Source organism: Paroedura picta, chromosome 12 (genome assembly GCF_049243985.1).
Source record: "Paroedura picta isolate Pp20150507F chromosome 12, Ppicta_v3.0, whole genome shotgun sequence".
NCBI classification, from domain to species: domain Eukaryota; kingdom Metazoa; phylum Chordata; class Lepidosauria; order Squamata; family Gekkonidae; genus Paroedura; species Paroedura picta.
The window spans coordinates 49,006,293-49,025,835 of record NC_135380.1 but is presented as its reverse complement, the minus strand read 5'-3'; the positions used below and the strand labels follow the sequence as shown (position 1 = coordinate 49,025,835).

Genomic DNA, 19,543 nt, shown 5'->3' with positions numbered 1-19,543 from the left:
AAAAGTTGGCAAAATCAATCACAGACTCATATATCCATGGAGTCCCCTACAGAAACACAATAGGCAGCCTCTTCCAAGGTGGATACCTGCTTCATCTCTGCATCCAAGGAGAATGGATGCTTTAGGTCAATCCCGCATTGAGCAAGAGGTTGGATTAGATGGCCTGTATGGCCCTTTCCAACTCTATGGTTCTATGACTCTATCCTGGAGCAACATGATCAGTTAGCTAACTTCAGCAGAGTCTGACGGGAAAGGACCTGACAGAACAGAGAATCATGCAGAGATGTAGCAATGGGCATCCTGTTGCTTGTTTTTTTGGGCTGCTAGGGGCCTGTCCACATTTGTACATATTTTAGGAATTACACCTCATTAGTGCAAAGCATAAGCAGGTCTTACTTTCTACTTTCTCAATTACACATGACTGCTGCAATGGCTTCCCTGTTATTAAAAAGCATCAACCGTGCACTAACCTGGATGCCCTCGATCCTCTCTGTCACGACGTAGGCATGATGCATAGCCACGAGGGGCACGTTCACACCGGCCATCTTCCCCAGGGCTTGGGCCCACACACCTGCCAGAGAAGGAAGGCGACCTTTTAGTGGCAGCCAGGAACACCTTCCCAAAAATGCCCTAGTCTGAGGAATCCTTTCTGGTTTGCCTGGAAAGGGAGGATTTGGCAAGGGAAAGAGCCTGGAATCTGGGAGCTGCCCTCAAAATGACTGCTACAGTCAAAATTTAAGCAAATGTGCAAGTTGCTCCTCAGGAAAACGTCAGGGGTGCCAAAGGGGCTGCCCCTGACCTCTTACTGTGGAAAAGCTAGTGGCAATTTTAAGCTGCATCAACAGAGGTCACAAACAGGGATGGCTCAGTTTTCGCAGTCTAGAGCATGCCTGACTACGTCTAGTTCCATTCCCACATTTTCAGAAGAACGCAGTCAAACTGGAATAGGCTTGGAAGAGGAGGTGAAGACCTTTTAGGGAAGGTCAAAGGAAATGGGTATGTTGATGATGATGATGATGATGATTAGCTTTATTTCCCGCCTCTCCCCATAAGGATAGAGGCGGGTAACAACAGCCTCTCAGTCAACAGTCTCAACCCATTAAAATCCCCATTAAAAGACTTTAAGAAAAATAATACCAACATGACAGCCAAAATCCCTATCTCACCCCCACTAGCCAAGGCTACAGAGAATGGAGAGGAGCGATGTACACTTTCAACTCCCGGGGGGAGGGGGGGCATGACCCTGATTCGCTGACCCCAGCCTCAACCTTAGACCTGGTGGAAGAGCTCCGTTTTACAGACCCTGTGGAAAGCTGATAAATCCCGCAGGGCCCACAGCTCACCCGGGAGCTCATTCCACCAGGTAGGAGCCAGGACCGAGAAGGCCCTGGCCCTGGTCGAGGCTAGGTGCGCTTTAGGATGCTTAGGGCTGATCCTGCCTTGAGCAGGGGGTTGGACTAGATGGCCTGTATGGCCCCTTCCAACTCTATGATTCTATACTGCAAGAGCATTCCTGTGCTCTTCAAATATCTGGTGCAGCCTGGCCACTGATCTTACAGGAAATTTCCTAGAGGGTTACTGGTGTTCTGGACCCAGCAGAACCCAGCCTCTGCAACTCTGCCAATACCTCAAGGGTCTCTTGACTCAGACCCCCATCAGCAGCGCCCATGGGTGCCAGCTTCAGCATTGCTGCCACTTTGGGGGAGGATGCAAGGAGGCAGCTAATGCTCTTGTGGATTCCACTGAGCAGGTATGAAGGACTCATCCTTTGGGCTGATCCTGCATTGAGCAGGGGGTTGGACTAGATGGCCTGTATGGCCCCTTCAAAATCTATGATTCTGTGATTCTATGACTGTCTCCTTCCATATAAGAGTCCAACTAGTTTCTCTGGAGGTCCAACAAGAAGGCATAGAGGCTGAAGCCTTCCCCTGATGTTGCTTCTTAACTTTGGGATTCAGAGGATTTGTGACTCTGAACATGGAGTCACTCATCATGGCGAGTACCCATTGATAGACATCCTCCATGAATCTATATAACCTGTCTTATGTTTATTCCTGTAGCCATCACTGCATACTCTGGCATACTCTGGCAGCAAATTTCACATTTTAATCAGCCTCTAGGTCAGTGGTTCTCATCCGAGGGGTCAGGACCCCTTTGGGGGTCGAACTACCCTTTCGCAGGGGTCGCGGCAGGGCAAGCAGCTTGGCTGGGGGGGCGGAGTGCCACAACTGTTGTTGCTCCTCCTGAAGGTGCCCACCAATTTATAACCAATTTATATACCATCATGAACAATGGATCTTCATGCCATTGGTCAGTTTTGGTTTAATTTCTGTGAAAGAGCCCTTGCATAATTTTATGGTTGGGGTCACCACAACAGGAGGAACTGTGTTAAAGGGCTGTGGCATCAGGAAGCTTGAGAACCGCTGCTCTAGGTGAATTAGTTTGTTCCCAAGTGCCAGCTACAGTGGTCAAGAAGCTATGAGTGAGCTTTCCCACCACTTAGGGCGGCCCATTCAGCATCAACCAGAGCCTGTGCCTTTCCCACTATGGCTCCAGCTTTGTGGAACGGACTCCCTGGAGAGGGGACGAGGTTCACTCTTCGGAGGTTTCCAGGAGGTGCTGCAAGACCTGCCTGTTGGCCAGGACTCTGGAGGGGGTCTGAACAGACATTTTTTAAGGAGGCAGAGATTTGGGGCTCGCTATTTTAATTGTGGCTTTCACTAGAAAGGTTTTTAACTATTATTGTAATGACTAGAAATAGAGCCCGCTGTAACGCAGACAGCGGGCGCTAGCGGGGTGCAGGATTGTCGCGGCGCAGCGGAGAGGGCTCAGAGGGCGGGCGGGGCGGGGGGGCGACTTGGCTTGAGTGGTGGCGGCCTACCTGAGGTGGGGATGTCCAGGGGAAGACGGCGCGGACCGTCTGGAGGCGTCATGGGAGGCTCGGAGGCAGGCAGCGGGCTCGGCGCAGGGGCCCCAGGGTCGGCGTGTGGTCGGGTTGGGCGCTGCATGCGCCGGAGGACAGATCGGCGACAGGCTTCTTCTCGCGGCGAGGCAGACATGGCAGCAGCGGGCGCTCCTGGGCGCGGCCGTGCTCTGGAAGCCGGCAGGAAGTGCGGGGCGGCGACAGGGGGCCGTGGGGGGACGGGCGCGGGCACTGGGTGGGCGGCTGCCGAGGGTGGCAGGGAGCCGACCGTTGGGCGGCGGGTGAAAGAATGGCGGTGGCGCAGCTGCGGTGAGCGCAGCCGAGGCTGGGCAGATTGCGAGGAGCTTCGCGCCTCCCGATTCATCAGTCCAGCGGCAAGGGACCAATTGGTCCCTTGCCACCGGACTGACAATCGGGTGGGTCCCCCGATTTTCAGTCATGAGGAAGGGGCCTATCGGCACCCTTCCTCATCACGGACAGGGCCCTCCTTAGGTGCCCTTAGCTGATTATTTAATCCGCTCCTCAGGAGCGGTTTAAAGATGTTGTTACTTGCCATGAGCCACTTTGGGGAGTGGCAGGCTAGAAATCAAAGAATGAATGAATGAGCTTGGCTTGCTCAGGGGCTCTTTTCACTTCCCAGTCTGCTCCAGAGAGAAAGGATTTGGTCTCTGCTGCTCCAACTGAGACAGAATGGACTCTGATTCAGGAAAATAAATTTTGGTTGAATGCTGGAAGAAGTTTCCTGAGGGCCAGAGAGGATTGTCAATGATCTTGGGAAGGAGATCCTCAAGCAAAGACTGGACAAGCCTCTAACTCGATTTAACAGGAGATTCTGCACACCCCTGGCAGGAAGGGAATTAGTAGTCCTGGAACATTCTCTCCCCCACCCTCACTGCAGAAAAAGGCACCATGGACACAAGAGCAGAACATTGCTGTATAATCTTTTTCTGCCCGTGTATTGTTTAATGGGGTTCTTATTGGGGTTTTTAATATGTACAACATGTATCCTGCCAAGAGCCGATTCCTGGGAGTGGTGGGAAAAAAATCTAAATAACAACAACAACAGCAACATGAGGCCTGTCAGATCTAGGGATGTGCACAAACAAAAAAACTGGCCTATTTGGAGTTTGGGTCATATCGACCTGAACCAATTCTATATATCCCGAATCCCACAAATCCCAATACAGGTATTCAGGTTCAGCAAGATTCAAGAAAATTCGGTTGATGTCGTTTACTTGGATTTTAGTAAAGCTTTTGACAAGGTTCCCCATGATGTTCTGATGCATAAGTTGAAGGACTGCAATCTGGATTTTCAGATAGTTAGGTGGATAGGGAATTGGTTAGAGAACCGCACTCAAAGAGTTGTTGTCAAAGGTGTTTAATCAGACTGGAGAGAGGTGAGTAGCGGGGTACCTCAGGGCTCGGTGCTCGGCCCGGTACTTTTTAACGTATTTATTAATGATCTAGATGAGGGGGTGGAGGGACTACTCATCAAGTTTGCAGATGACACCAAATTGGGAGGACTGGCAAATACTTCAGAAGATAGAGAGTTCAACGAGATCTGAACACAATGGAAAAATGGGCAAATGAGAACAAGACGCAATTTAATAAAGATAAGTGTAAAGTTCTGCATCTGGGTCAGAAAAATGAAAAGCATGCCTACTGGATGGGGGATACACTTCTAGGTAACACTGTGTGTGAACGAGGCCCTGGGGTACTTGTGGATTGTAAACTAAACATGAGCAGGCAGTGTGATGCAGCGGTGGTGTGATGCAGTCTAAGACAAAGGGAAGAGGCCACGGGGACAGAAGGAAATGGAGTTGAGAAGAAAAAAAAAAGGAGAGTACTGGTAATTGGAGACTCCCTGCTAAGAGGAATGGATCGCCATGTGGCTGGGCCCGACCCCCTAACCCGAGAGGTGTGTTGCTTGCCAGGGGCGAAAATTAAAGACGTTTCAGAACGGCTGCCCAAACTCCTCAAATCTACGGATCGCTACCCATTTGTGATGGTCCATGTGGGAACGAATGACATGTCCCTGAATACCATCGCTCCTATTAAAAAAGACTATCAAGATCTGGGGAGGAAGCTCAAGCAAATGGGAGCACAAGTGGTATTCTCTTCAATCTTGCCTGTCAAGGGAAGAGGAATGCGTCGGGAGAGGAAGATAATGGAGGTGAATCACTGGCTGCGTAAAATGTTATGTGCTGTTGGTAAAATGTTATGTGCCCACATGCTTCTTTCATGGTTGCTCCTTAGAAGAATGGATTTTTGTACCCTATTGATTACTACCCAAAGGAGTCTCAAAGCGGTTTACAAACACTTTTTCCATTCGTCTCCCCACAATAGTCAACCTGTGAGGTAAGTGGGGTTGTGAGAGATCTGAGAGAACTGGGAATGGGCTGCAGTGACCCAGAAGGCCTCAGGTGTCAGGTGCTTTTCTGTGGCCTCCCTGTCAGGCAACTATTTGGCAGAAGGGGAAAGTCCCCCCCCCCTCAAAAGGAAGGCCATCAGGCTCCCCTGCGTTGCTCTTGGAAAGGCCTCCTTCCCTCAGTCAGGGCCTGTCAGAGGCTCCTTTGCAGCAGGCCTGAAGGGGGGGGGGAGGGAGCACTCTGCAGCCTCCTGCCAGCTCTTTCAGGGTTCTGAGGCAATTTACAGTTGGACATGACAGTTAGGACAGCCTTGGGGCGAAAAGGGCTGGCGCAGCCTGTCCAAGCCTCTGTTCTCATCCCCCTTGGCAGCCCTACTGACCTCCTCTCCCTGCGGTGGTCAGGAGCAGACTGGCAGCCAGACTGGGCTGGGTGAATGGAATTTTGGTCTGTCCTGGTGAGGGGCCAATAGGAAGGCGCTTTGCGCGCCTCCCCACTGGCTGCTTGGCCCTGGATGGACACTTGGAGGGCCCAATCAGGAGTCGCGAAGCGACTCCTGATTGGGCCCTCGGAGTTTTTATCCTGGACAGGGCCCGCCCTAACTCCTCCCCAGGTGGCCTTACCCTTTTATTTAATACCGCAGGAGCGGTTAAAGATTCACTGTGGACAATGTATCCTTGAAAATATTGTGCATGTCTACAACATGCACAGAAAGTATTCTAAAGTTGCAGATTGATTGCTTTATATAAAAAATATCTGTGATCATCATACATATATGGAAACATACAATCTGCAACAATGTGATTCTCGCCAGAGGCCACCCCTGCCCCCATGGCACCTTCCTTCATCTTGGCCTGAATTTTAAAACTTTAGAATGAGAAGCTTTCAGCTGTGACTTCCCTTGTTTCACCAGCAATTTGGATGGCCTGAGATAACATCAGACGCAGGCAGTCCTGGAACCCCTTTTCTGTATGGAAAGGGGCAATTACCCCAGGACAATCTGCCTGATAACAATGTGCCCTGGATCCTGCCTCTGTAAGGAGGTGGTGATCTCCCCCTCACTGGCAGTCTTCAAGCAAAGGTTGGATACACACTTTTCTTGGATGCTTTAGGATGCTTAGGGCTGATCCTGCGTTGAGCAGGGGGTTGGACTAGATGGCCTGCATGGCCCCTTCCAACTCTATGATTCTATGATTCTAAGATGTCCTGTAACAAAGGACAGCCCATTTCCTCAGCTTTTCTTACCTGCACAATTCACCACGCAAGGTGTCTGGATAGTTCCATGGCTTGTCACCACAGCTGCCACCCGCTGTATGCCCAGGTCATCTGTTTTAACCTCAATACCAGTCACTGGGCAGTTCTCAATAATCTAGAAAGAGCAAAGTCAGAAATGAGCTACACATTTCCCATGTTAGAGGGACACAAACAACTCAAGCCCACTAGCACCTGAGCAAATCCAGATCTGCCTTTCTGGGCTACCACTATGCACTGTCTCTGGGAACTGGCGAGTGCTCTCTAACTAAGCTCTGCCTTCTCCTTTCTTAAATCTTCCTAAGCAAGACTCACTCTGTCTACAGCTGCCTACACTGGCAAGAGATCTCCTAGATCCTTCCAGACTTTTGACCTGAAATGCTTTTAATTGCAGATTAAACCTGGTACCTTCTATATAACAAGCAGGCACTCCACTGCTAAGTCATGATTCCTCCCCAATTGCAAACTTAGAATCATAGAATTCTAGAGTTGGAAGGGGCCATACAGGCCATCTTGTCCAACCCCCTGCTCAACGCAGGATCAGCCTCAAGCACCCAGGATAAGTATCTGTCTAGCTGCTGCTTGAAGACTGTCAGTGAAGGGGAGCTCAACACCTCCTTAGGCAGCCCATTCCACTGCTGAACTATTCTGACTGTGAAAAAAAAATTCTACATGTAGTTTAAACCCATTACTAAGGGTTCTATCTTTCCCTGCCCTCCTTTAAGTGGCCACCTTTCAAACAGCAATGATGTCCCCTCTCAACCTCCTCATCTCCAGGCTGAACATTCCCAAGTGCCTCAGCCTTTCCTCATAGGGCTTGGCCCCCAGGTCCTGTATCATTCTTGCTGCTGTCCTCTGAAACCTCTCAATTTTGTCCACGTCCTTTTTGAAGTGAGGCCTCCAGAACTGTACACAGGACTCCAGGAGAGTCTGATCAATGCGGTATACAGTGGCCCCAGGTTCTTGGCTACTGGGCCTCTTCTAATACTGATCTGATTGACGTCCTACCACAAACTAATCCAAGGGCTGTCTTCTCCATTACCAGAGCCCCTCGGGCAGTGGCTGCCCGGGCAAGGGAGGTACAGGTGCCTGCAGGATCCATCGTGCCATCCTTGGGGACATAGAGTGTGCCATAGAGGTCATCCACATTCATCAAGGGATACAAGCTCTTGGTTTCCCCAGGAGAGAGGACATACGACTCAATACCATACACTTTGCCAAGCTGCAAAAGAGGGAAAAGAAAGCCTGTTGATATGGTGTTGCATTTCAAAGTGGGTCTCAAGCGAACCTGGGGTAGCTAGGGGAGAAAACAAGAAATGCTGATTAGCTTCTCTGAAAAACAGTTGCCCCCCTCACTGCTAATCTTTCCCTAGACTGCTCATCTCTAGGGGAGTTTTCGGCTCCATCCAAGCAGAACAGCGGAGAGTCTGAACAAGCATGACTGGCATTATCCAAGGGTGTACCCAATTGTAAGCCCTAGAATCCTCAGCATTGCCCAGCAGACAAGGCAACATGGAAAGGTTTCCTTTGGCCTGAATCCTACAGGGGCACTCCACAGAAAGAGCTCCAGAAGAGTAAGTGTTAACATGGTTATGGCAGAACACTTTTGCTTAGTAAGTCATATTCCACCTTATCCAACCCATTTCTGGCAGGTTGCCACCACCACCTGTTCATTGTATAGGGCTGCCTGCTGGGGGGAGGAGCAGGACTCCTAGCTTCCCTTTCCAGTTCTGCAGCATTGCCTCTATGTCTTCCACAGCCCAGCACATGAGCACCGTGGGGACAATTTACTGCAGGGTACGCCCCTAGAGTAGCTGCTTGTCCAACTCCCTCTCTTAGCTCTGAGGTTTCCCCTTGTTCTGGACTAGTGTTCCCAAGATGGGGTAGGGGGCCACTGCTAGTTGGGGTAGGGAGAGAACCACTGCTAGTTGCAAATTAATAAAGGATTCATTTAAAAGCATATATTTTGCACAGAACTGATTTAAGCAAAAGAATCCAAAGGAAATTGGGTAAAATGCAATTCTTCTGTCTTCTGCTAAAACATATTCTGCCTATGTTAAAAACAGAGTAGGTGCCTTACTTAAGGGGTTACACGTTCCATTTGTATATTCAGTGGTCCCCTGGCAACCAGAAGTCCAAAATGTCTGTCCCCTTCCTCTCCAATCTGAACAACTTCCTGCTTTGATGGTCAGCAGGCAGAAGAGCCCTCACTTCCTGCAGTCAGGAGGAGAGATTACCTCTCTGTGAATAGAGTCTTTCTGGGGGGAAATGCAGAACTCTTTCTCTGAGGACAGTGCTGCAATGTCAGACACCCGCCTCCCTGATGTCACTGCCACTAGGAAAACCACTTTCCAACTTAAATATTTCACTTCTGCTGCTCTCTGCAAAGCTGTGAGTGGCAGCTTTGTCAATGCTATATGAGCTCAGACAACTGAGAGCACATGGAGAGAGCTACTGGGGAGTGTTGCTGCTGACCAGGTGAGCCTATTGTGCTGCTGAGTGAGGTGATTGCTGGGTAATTGTTGGGAGGCTTAAAAAGGGCTGCTCCTCACCAGAGGCAGAGCTCAGACAACTGAGAACACGTGGAGAGAGCTACTGGGGAGTGTTGCTGCTGACCAGGTAAGCCTATTATGGTGCTGATGGAAAGGTATGACCTAGTAGACATCACAGAAACTTGGTGAAATGATTCTCATGACTGGAATGTAATAGTGGATGGATATGAACAGTTCAGAAAAAACAGAATAGATCGAAGAGGTGGAGGAGTGGCACTGTATGTGAGGAAAGGGCTTACCTGTCAGGAAATTCTAGTGAAGGAGAGTATATCTACAGTGGAAAGCATCTGGGTGAAAATAAGCGAGGGGAAAACAAACAGTGTGGTGGTTGGTGTCTGCTACCGACCGCCTGACCAACGAGAGGATGTGGATGCTGCACTTTGTGAGCAGCTTGAGAAAATATCCAAGCGGCAGGACCTTGTCATCATGGGTGACTTCAATTTCCCAGATGTGTGCTCGGAAACAAACTCTGCGAAGCATCCTCAGTCATGCAAGTTTCTGACCTGCCTGGCTGACAATTTCATGTATCAAATAGTAGATGAACCCACAAGAGGTTCAGCCATACTGGACTTAATACTGACCAACAGGCAAGAGTTGGTGGATGAGGTGAAGGAGGTGGGGACCCTGGGGGGAAGTGACCATGTCCTCATAGAATTCCTTTTGAGATGGGGAGCCAAGGAAGCTTGTAGCCAGACACGGATGTTGGATTTTCGTGGGGCAAACTTTAATAAACTCAGAGACATGATGAGTGTCATACCATGACGAGAATGCTGGAAGGGAAGGGAGCATGTGAAGGGTGTGCGCTACTCGAACAAGAGCTATTGCATGCTCAATCAATGACTATCCCAGAAAGACGAAAACACTGCAGGAGCTCTAAGAAGCCTATTTGGATGAACAGAGAACTTCATGAGGAACTAAGAAAGAAAAGGGAAATGTTCAGGAAATGGAGGGAAGGACAGAGCTCTAAAGAAGAGTACCTACAGGTTACTAGGCACTGTAGATCAATCATCAGAAAGGCCAAAGCTGAGAGGGAGCTAAGATTGGCCAGGGAAGCCCCCTGTAACAAGAAAAGATTTTTCAGTTATGTGAGGAGCAAACGTAAAGTAAAAGAGGCAATAGGCCCACTGTTGGATGCGGATGGACAAACTCTAACGGAAGATGCAGAGAAAGCAGAAAGGCTTAGTGCCTATTTTACATCTGTTTTTTTCCCACAGGTCAAAGGGTTTAGGCACATCTAGAGATGGCAGTAGCCAAAGGATAGTGTCTGGGTGGCAGGTTAACATGGATAGAGAGGTTGTCGAGAGGCATTTAGCTGCACTGGATGAGTTCAAATCCCCTGGTCCGGATGAAGTGCACCCGAGAGTGCTCAAAGAACTTTCCAGAGAACTTGCAGAACCCTTGTCCATCATCTTCGGGACCTCTTTAAGGACTGGAGATGTCCCAGAGGACTGGAAGAGAGCAAATGTTATTTCGATCCTCAAAAAGGGAGGAAGGATGACCCGGGAAACTACAGACCAGTGAGTCTGACCTCTGTTGTGGGGAAGATAATGGAGCAGATATTAAAGGGAGCGATCTGCAAACATTTGGAGGACAATTTGGTGATCCTTGGAGGTCAGCATGGATTTGTCTCCAACAGGTCCTGTCAGACCAACCAGGTTTCCTTTTTTGACCAAGTAACAGGTTTGCTGGATCGTGGAAATTCAGTTGATGTCGTTTACTTGGATTTTAGTAAAGCTTTTGATAAGGTTCCCCATGATGTTCTGACGGATAAATTGAAGGACTGCAATCTGGATTTTCAGAGAACCGCACTCAATCTGGATTTTAGAGAACCGCTCTCAAAAAGTTGTTGCCAATGGTGTTTCATCAGGCTGGAGGGAGGTGAGTAGCAGGGTGAGTAGCAGGGTGAGTAGCAGGGTAGAAATCTAAATAACAACAACAACAGCAACATGAGGCCTGTCAGATCTAGGGATGTGCACAAACAAAAAAACTGGCCTATTTGGAGTTTGGGTCCTATCGACCTGAACCAATTCTATATATCCCGAATCCCACAAATCCCAATACAGGTATTCAGGTTCAGCAAGATTCAAGAAAATTCGGTTGATGTCGTTTACTTGGATTTTAGTAAAGCTTTTGACAAGGTTCCCCAGGATGTTCTGGTGCATAAGTTGAAGGACTGCAATCTGGATTTTCAGATAGTTAGGTGGATAGGGAATTGGTTAGAGAACGACACTCAAAGAGTTGTTGCCAATGGTGTTTCATCAGACTGGAGAGAGGTGAGTAGCGGGGTACCTCAGGGCTCGGTGCTCGGCCCGGTACTTTTTAACGTATTTATTAATGATCTAGATGAGGTGGTGGAGGGACTACTCATCAAGTTTGCAGATGACACCAAATTGGGAGGACTGGCAAATACTCCAGAAGATAGAGACAGAGTTCAACGAGATCTGAACACAATGGAAAAATGGGCAAATGAAAACAAGGTGCAATTTAATAAAGATAAGTGTAAAGTTCTGCATCTGGGTCAGAAAAATGAAAAGCATGTCTACTGGATGGGGGATACGCTTCTAGCTAACACTGTGTGTGAACGAGACCTTGGGGTACTTGTGGATTGTAAACTAAACATGAGCAGGCAGTGTGATGCAGCGGTTAAAAAGGCGAATGCCATTTTGGGCTGTATCAACAGGGGCATCACATCAAAATTACAAGATGTCATAGTCCCATTGTATACGGCACTGGTCAGACCACACCTGGAGTACTGTGTGCAGTTCTGGAGGCCTCACTTCAAGAAGGGTGTAGATAAAATTTAAAGGGTACAGAGGAGAGCGACGAAGATGATCTGGGGCCAAGGGACCAAGCCCTACGAAGATAGGTTGAGGGACTTGGGAATGTTCAGCCTGGAGAAAAGGAGGTTGAGAGGGGACATGATAGCCCTCTTTAAGTATTTGAAGGGTTGTCACTTGGAGGAGGGCAGGATGCTGTTTCCGTTGGCTGCGTAGGAGTGGACACGCAGTAATGGGTTTAAACTACAAGTACAACGATATAGGCAAGATATCAGGAAAAAAATTTTCACAGTCAGAGTAGTTCAGCAGTGGAATAGGCTGCCTAAGTAGGTGGTGAGCTCCCCCTCACTGGCAGTCTTCAAGCAAAGGTTGGATACACACTTTTCTTGGATGCTTTAGGACAGTGGTCCCCAACCTTTTTATCACCGGGGACCACTCAACGGTTGACAATTTTACTGAGGCCCACTGCCCTAACGCTCTCTGACTCTGGTCGCTATGGTAATGTTTAAACATCCCTTCAAAATAAGATACAGACACGCCACAACAATGAACATAAAGAACATTTTATTTTCATGGAAATTTTAACTCATGACAATGACAAATCAATGGGAACCCTGAGCTTGTTTCTCTGCAACAAGATAGTCCCATGTGCGCCTGCCGGATCGTGGATGAAGTAAAGGGCCGGGGGGGGGGAGAGAAGGCGTCCTTCATGGCCCACCTCTAGTTAGTCCATGGACCACATGTGGTCCGCAGCCCACAGGTTGGGGATTGCTACTTTAGGATCCTTAGGGCTGATCCTGCGTAGAACAGGGGGTTGGACTAGATGGCCTGTATTTATGGCCTTCCAACTCTATGATTCTATGACTATGGACAAGTTCCAGGATAGGAAGTGGTCACTCACTGGGGGACTAATTGAACCGGCCTAGTTGTCAAGCTCCTGGGCTTTCTGTGGCCCAGAGTTGCACTAATTACTGCCAGGGCCCCGTCAGAAAGTTCCTCAAACAGCAATGTCGATCTTGTCCTGCCCTGTTGGCTGATGTGGGCCTTGGCAAACAGCTTGTCTGTGCCTGTGCTGTCTGTGATGACGGAAGGCCCGCCACTCTTTCCAGTCCACTCGCAATTCTCAACAGCTGATGCTGTCTTTGATTTTGGTCTGTGTCCACCTCCCTTGTGCTGCCTCTTCATGACCCTGGGCTCCCCAGGCTCTTTTGCTGGCATCCCTAGTGATGATAATTTGTCTGTACAGCAGGAACAATGGCCCTTTGGATACGTTCTCCTGAACTGCAGTAGACGCTTAAGCCTGAGTGCCAGTTTGACCGCCCCATGCCTCCTTTTGGCATGGCATGAGAGCCCATTGCAATGATCTGTAGTGAAAGTGGCCCCATGGAATCATGCTTATCGTGGAGATCAGAAGACCCTGTATGGCCACGATGTGCATAAGCTGCTGGTTATGATGTCTTGAACCAGAGTCTTTTTCTTTGTTCTTTGAGGGACAGGTTGATGGATCCTGGGACCCAGATGATTCAGGTCTTGTTAGCCTCAGATTATTCTTTTTTTGGTTGGTCAGGAAATGGTGCTGCTCCAACAGGGAGATTGCCTCTGCTGTGAATCTTTCTGCCATCTGTAAACAGCATTCACTGTTTACATAAAAGGCTAAATCCTTGGTACCGCCATGGGGGGGGTTGGCCGCTCCCTTTAGGCCCCGCTGCTCTCTCCCGCGAGCGAGAGAGCGGCCAGCCCTAAAGAAAGCCTCCCGTGGCAGCAGTGCAGGGGGGGCACCCACTTCCTTAAGGGGTGGGGGGCCTTTCAAAGCCCATTCTTAAGAATGGTCTTTGAATCTAGTTGCAACATAATTGGCTCAGATCAGCCCATCATAATACAGCTATATATCACCACTTTTCTCAGCCAGGCCACCATGACCTTGATAAACAACCTGGGGATAGAGGACCGGCCAAAGGGTAGTTCCTTGTACTAGTGGAAGCTGGGTGGATAGGGATATGAAAATAGGCTACCATAAGGTCCAGAGAGATCCGCATATCTTTGCATTGAAGGGCACACAAAATATGCTGGAGTGATTCCTCGTCGAATTCTGCCTACTGATTCATAGACTGAGGTTCAAAATCTGTCTCCGGTCCGCTAATCTCTTAGAAACCACAAAGATGATGAAGTACAAACCCTTGAATTGCTGGTTCTCAGATGCCTCCTTTATGGCCCCGATTTGAAGCAGGTGCTAAATCGCTTGATCTAGAAGAGATCCTGGCCCTGACGGAGCTATCACAGTTCCACAGGGCCTGCAAAATACAGCTCTTCTGCCAGGCATTTGGTTGAGGTCAATTGAGTCAAGATCTACTAGGTCCCCTAGAACTCCTCCTCCTATACAAGCAGGCCCATGGGCATTTCAGAATTGACCAGCCTATGGGATAACAGAGGACAGGAAGGCCTGGAGGCTTATTGTCCATAGGGTCACGATGGGATGGACACGACTTCGCAACTAACAACAGCAACAACAATGGGATAACAGCTGACATGTTGTTTCAATTTTTAGTGAAATCGTTAGAACTGAATGCTTTTGCTATCACTGTTACTGCTGTTATTATTATCTACTGTTACTACTGATTTATACTGTACATGTATTATGACTCCCACATTTTCTGTAGACCCTCCTGAGACACAAGGGGGGGGGGTAATGGATGGGCAGGCGGGCAGGCATGCAGGCGTTTTCTCTGCTGATGTCTTGGGACTCAAGAAGCTGTTGGGGGGCAGATGTTTATTCCGTAGCCCTCTGATATAACTGAGAGCACCCATCTGTCCAATCTAGTGGCTGTCCATCTCTTCTGGAAGAAATATAGCTGGTGTCTGATCTGGCAGTGAAGCTGATGACGTCTTGATTGGGGCATGTTGTCTTGGCAGAAAACATGTTGTTGTCATTGAATAAACTTGGCCTGGTGGAGACCTCTGTAATCCTTGTTATCTCTTCCTCCAGTCTCCGTCCTGTAGTTACAAAAGAAATGCAGGCATTATCTATTTTTAATGGCTCTGCTGGCTGACGATAATGGCGAGACCTTCTTTTTGTCTTTGGCCTCTACCAGAACCTTGTTTGAAGAGCAGCCAGCCTGAGAACTTCTCTGTGGTCAAGGTGGTCTTTGGTGAAGTGTCCATCTTCCAGTGTTTCAGCCAGATACAATTGTTGATGATGCTCTAGCCCCAAATTACATAGTATCCTGACCTGCATTGTCCATGAACTAACCTACTTAGTCTTGAGTTGCGCTATCTTCCATTCATGAGCACTGGATTTGGGACTCTTAATAAGGTTGTCCAATCAGACAAAACTGGATATCACTGCCCCTGTTTGAATCACCAGTGAAGCCGCCTTGTAAGCTCTCCTGAGCGCCATTTCATTCTTCTGGTCCATAGCATCCTTGAGCGTGTTCTCATCCTTCGGTAGGAGTGCCCTGGAATGTAGATGCACCACTGCAGCATCAATCAAAGGAAATTTAAGGTTTTCCACAGTCTCCTTGGACAGGTTGCAGATCTTTTACCCCAAAGATACTAAAGAGGAACCCCTTTCTGGGGTGGCCAATTCTGCTTTCATGACCTGTTTGTAATGGCGAGGGACAGAGGAGATGATCTGGACCTTTGAGGGGTCCTGAAATGTCCTAGAGCAGCTAGCAAGGTAAGCAGTAGCCTAGCAGGGATCCAAGGAGAGGGAGTCAAGGCAAAGCTGTTTCTCAAGAAGCAGTATGTTGCAGTGGTAAGAGTGCTGGCCTAGGACTGGGTCTCCAACCTTTCTGTAAGCATTTATGGTATCCTGACACAGCATGTAGACACAGCCAAAATGGCTGCCCCTGCTCACTTTCAATTATTCAGAGTAGACCTTTGTGCTGTGGTGGCAGCTGCTGCCGAAGCCATGTTTTCAGAAATCTGCACAGCGAACGAAATCTCCAATGGTCAGGAAGAAGCCTTGCTGTCTCCACTTTCAAACAACGGCAGGAACTAGGAAGTTTTGGCAAGACACCACGGTGCTCATGGGTACCTTGATGGGGGGAAGAGGAGGAGGAGGAGGAGGACTTCTTATATGCCACTTTTCCCTACCAGAAGGAGTGTCAAAGCGGCTTACAATCCCCTTCCCTTTCCTCTTCCCATAGCAGACACCCTGTGAGGGATGTGAGCCCTTATATTCCTGCTCAGCCAGAACAGCTTTATCAATTCTGTGGTGAGCCCAAGGTCACCCAGCTGGTTGCATGTGGGGGAGTGCGGAATCAAATCCGGCTCACCAGATTAGAAGTCCATGCTCTTAACCAAGTGAAGAGCAGCAAGAACATCAAAGCAGGGGATGCCTGGGGGCGGAGAAATATGGCCTCTTGAGCAGTTCACTATCCCGTGAACTGTGGGACCAGACAGGGGTCGATTTGCAGCTGCAATTGGCAGAAAGGTCCGAGGTGCACAAACCTCCCCAATTTTCTACTCAGGAGGTTCTTGGGAGCTCGTGGGGCCAATACTTAAGGAGATTTATCTCCCTGGATATCACAGTCTTTATTCCGGGCCACGAAGAAGCCATTCGCCATCTTCCTTGAACTTTTCTGTCTTCACATATAATTTTTTTAAGACTGTTTTTCTTCTATCACTCCCTGAGCTGCTTGGAAGAGTCTTCAGAATTCTCACGGAGCTTAATCTCTGACTACAAATGCCTAAGAGTGAATAATTCTCCAGTGACTTTAAATTGTTTTCGCACACCTCCCCCTGCTCTGTTATCAAGAAGCAGCAGTGAAGCAGCAGTGAACCAAGAAAGCGTTTAACCAGTCTGTTTATCATTTCACGGAGATTGTTTCCTTGATAAGGCATTCGTGCGACACCCTTCCTGAAGCTCCGTGACTTTCTAAGCAACGTCATCAAAACCCTTTGAGGGAGGACCTGTCCCGGCTATTTGCAATATTGTCTGAGCTTGGCTAAAACATCTCTATGTTAAAAAGAATGGTCTATTTATTAGAGAAACAAAGCCATGATTTTTAAGTTTTTACAGAAGGTTTGCTTAAGAATATTTTCAAGGAGATCCAAGACAGCAAGGAAGAAGTTTTTAACAGGATTGATGGACCAAAAACAGTGGTTGATGATAGCACTAAACAAGGTTAGAAATCATCAGCAGAAGAGAAATCTGAAATTTTGGAGATGAAAAAGGGGGTGTCAGGGCCCCTCAGAAAACATGACTTCCCAGATAAGGACACCCTTTTTTAAAAGGCACACAGATATTTCAAAGCAACAGTACACAAGAATCAACCAAAAGATACATGGACTGTTTTGAAAGTAATCAATTTAAAGGAGCTTCTTAGGAAAAAAATCGTACTGATACATTTTGGATTAGAGACCAGGAGGTACAACTGCCTCAAGATTTATCAGTAAATATGCTGTGGAAAAGAGTACAACTGCACTTTCTACACCAAAGTCTAATTGGACAGAATATAAGTCTATGGGAACAATAAGGTGCAGTAAGCCTTGATATGAGATCCCCTTAAGAAGATTGGGGAAGGGAAAGGAGAAGCAAACAGAAGGGGGAACAAGGTGTTTGAAATCTTTTCTTGATTCTTTTTCTGTACGCTTTTACATAGATGGTATATAACATCTAAGGTAATCAAAAAGATTTAAAGTCAATATAATTGTAAGTGCTGGAAATGTCATGATAAAGTGTGTGTGTGTGTGGGGGGGGGGTTCCTCTCTTTTTTATTAGTGTATAGTTACGGGGCCAAAGTTCATATTGTTCTACAAGAAATGTTCAATGTTAAGTATTTAATCAAACCTGGAAATATGGTGTTGAATATCTGTCAAGAAGGCTCTTTGTGTTAAAAATCTAATTTTCTATGCAATCACTGCAATAAGGTTACATCTATAATCAACAGAAAATTAATTGAAGAATCTCAAGAACTGTGGAATTCTTATGTGAAAAATTCATAAATTTTGGGCTAAGATCAAGATACCATCTTGGAGAAAGAGTGGGCTTTTCCTTTTTTCCTTTTTTAAAATAAATACTGGGTTAAAGTATAAAAATGATCTGAATTGAAGAATTCAGGAGCTGGAAATGTCATGATAAGATGGGCTTTTTCTTTTTTCATTTCTTTTTTATAAATACTGGGTTAAAGTTCATATTGTTTTATAAGAAACGTTTAATGTTAAGTACGTAAAAATATGTTATTGTGAACAAGTGCAGGAGCCAGTTGATTTCCTAGCTTAAGGATTGGCCTTGGTTCAAGTTTAAGGGTAATTTTTGTAATACCCAAGGTTGATTGTAAGTGCTGGAAATGTTATGTAAAAGTGGGCTTTTTTTTGTTGTTGCTTTGTTTTTATATTTACAGGCAACAGATATATGGAATATCTGGCAATGCAAAACTTCAAGCAAATGGGGATTTTGGGGGGTAGAGGGAGGGGTGATATTGCAATCAAATATATTCTTTCCTTGTTCTTTTCTACATCTATATAAAAATAAAAATATATATTTAAAAAAGCAGGCGATGCCCCAGAGCAGGGCTTAGTTGGGGAAGTGCTGCTTACAGACATGAGTCGCTTGTATTCGTCCAACCGTTGCTTGTTGGAAGCAATGAAGAGGCCTCCATTCTGAATCCATCCTGTGTGAAGGCCCGTCTCTTGCTCCAAGTCCCGACTGACCACATCACGGGTGTGAGCCAAAAGCTCCACTTCCACATCGCTGGGGCGCAGTTGCCACAAGAGACCTGACAGAAAGGGAAGGAAGAGTCTGACTCTCCACATGCTGGTGTGAATAACCAGTAGCTACTCAGCCTCAGTTTCCCACTCCACCCTGAAAGGAAGGCATCTTTTCTAAATATTTTGGGGTCGAGAAATGATATGAACAGGCTATATGACAGAGCAGGGTGAATGCTGATGCACATATTGACCAAAATCCAAAATGGCCCACAATTCAAATTTTATCATTCATATTTTGAAAACAAAACTTAAATTTCAGACTTAGAATGTACATCTTGGCTGCCACTGAACCTGAAAGCTTTTCAGAAGGGAACCTGCTTCTTTTAAAATTTAAAACTTTCTACCTTTAGGAATTCAAGGCAACTTACAATGCAAATGAAACAGTAGTTATAAAAAACACATCTAAAAGACCACAATTTAAAATCTCAATTGCGACTGTCAATAAAGAAAAACTAAATTAGTCAAATAGAACAATGTTTGAGCTCAGCAGCCTCTTTAAGATCAACCGAGTTTAATTCTGGGGATAAAGTTTCGTGGACACACACATGAGCACTTGTACTGAGAACGAAACCTTCTTGGTCTTAAAGGGGTCGCTGGGCTCAAACACTGTTCTTTAATAGTGTGCACAGTATAAATTAAATCAAATTAAGCACAGCATAGCAGAGATAATCAGTGAATGCTTGCACACATGAAAGCTCATACTCAGAACAAAACTTTGTTAATCTTAAAGGTGCCACTGGACTCACAGTGCTACAGACCAACATGAATCTAAATTAGACAAATGCAGTCCTAAGTAAAACTGTCTTCAACTGAAGATTTACAGCAAGGGGTTAGGCACACGTCCCTGAAAAGAAGCAGCAGCTTTTTCAGTCCTGGCCCTTAACTGGTAGAAAGAGCTCTCGGAAGAGAGCCCTGTTGGAGCTCACTGGTCAAACTCAAAATTCCATTACAATACCCTGGACT

The 19,543-nt window shown here is 47.1% G+C and overlaps 1 protein-coding gene across 7 annotated transcripts in view; it reads right to left on the bottom strand.

Moving 5' to 3' along the window:
• Positions 1–19,543, bottom strand: part of SARDH (sarcosine dehydrogenase) — a 151,982-nt gene that overhangs the window by 127,424 nt on the left and 5,015 nt on the right. For all 7 annotated transcript variants that reach the window (XR_013226036.1, XR_013226037.1, XM_077306762.1 and 4 more), the window contains exons 3-6: positions 18,410–18,588; positions 7,583–7,762; positions 6,535–6,658; positions 471–571 (exon numbers count right to left, since the gene is read on the bottom strand). Coding sequence is in view for 5 of the 7 variants with exons in the window: in XM_077306762.1 (XP_077162877.1) it covers positions 471–571; positions 6,535–6,658; positions 7,583–7,762; positions 18,410–18,588 (584 nt within the window). In the remaining 2 variants the exon portion in view is untranslated. The remainder of the gene's footprint in view (positions 1–470; positions 572–6,534; positions 6,659–7,582; positions 7,763–18,409; positions 18,589–19,543) is intronic.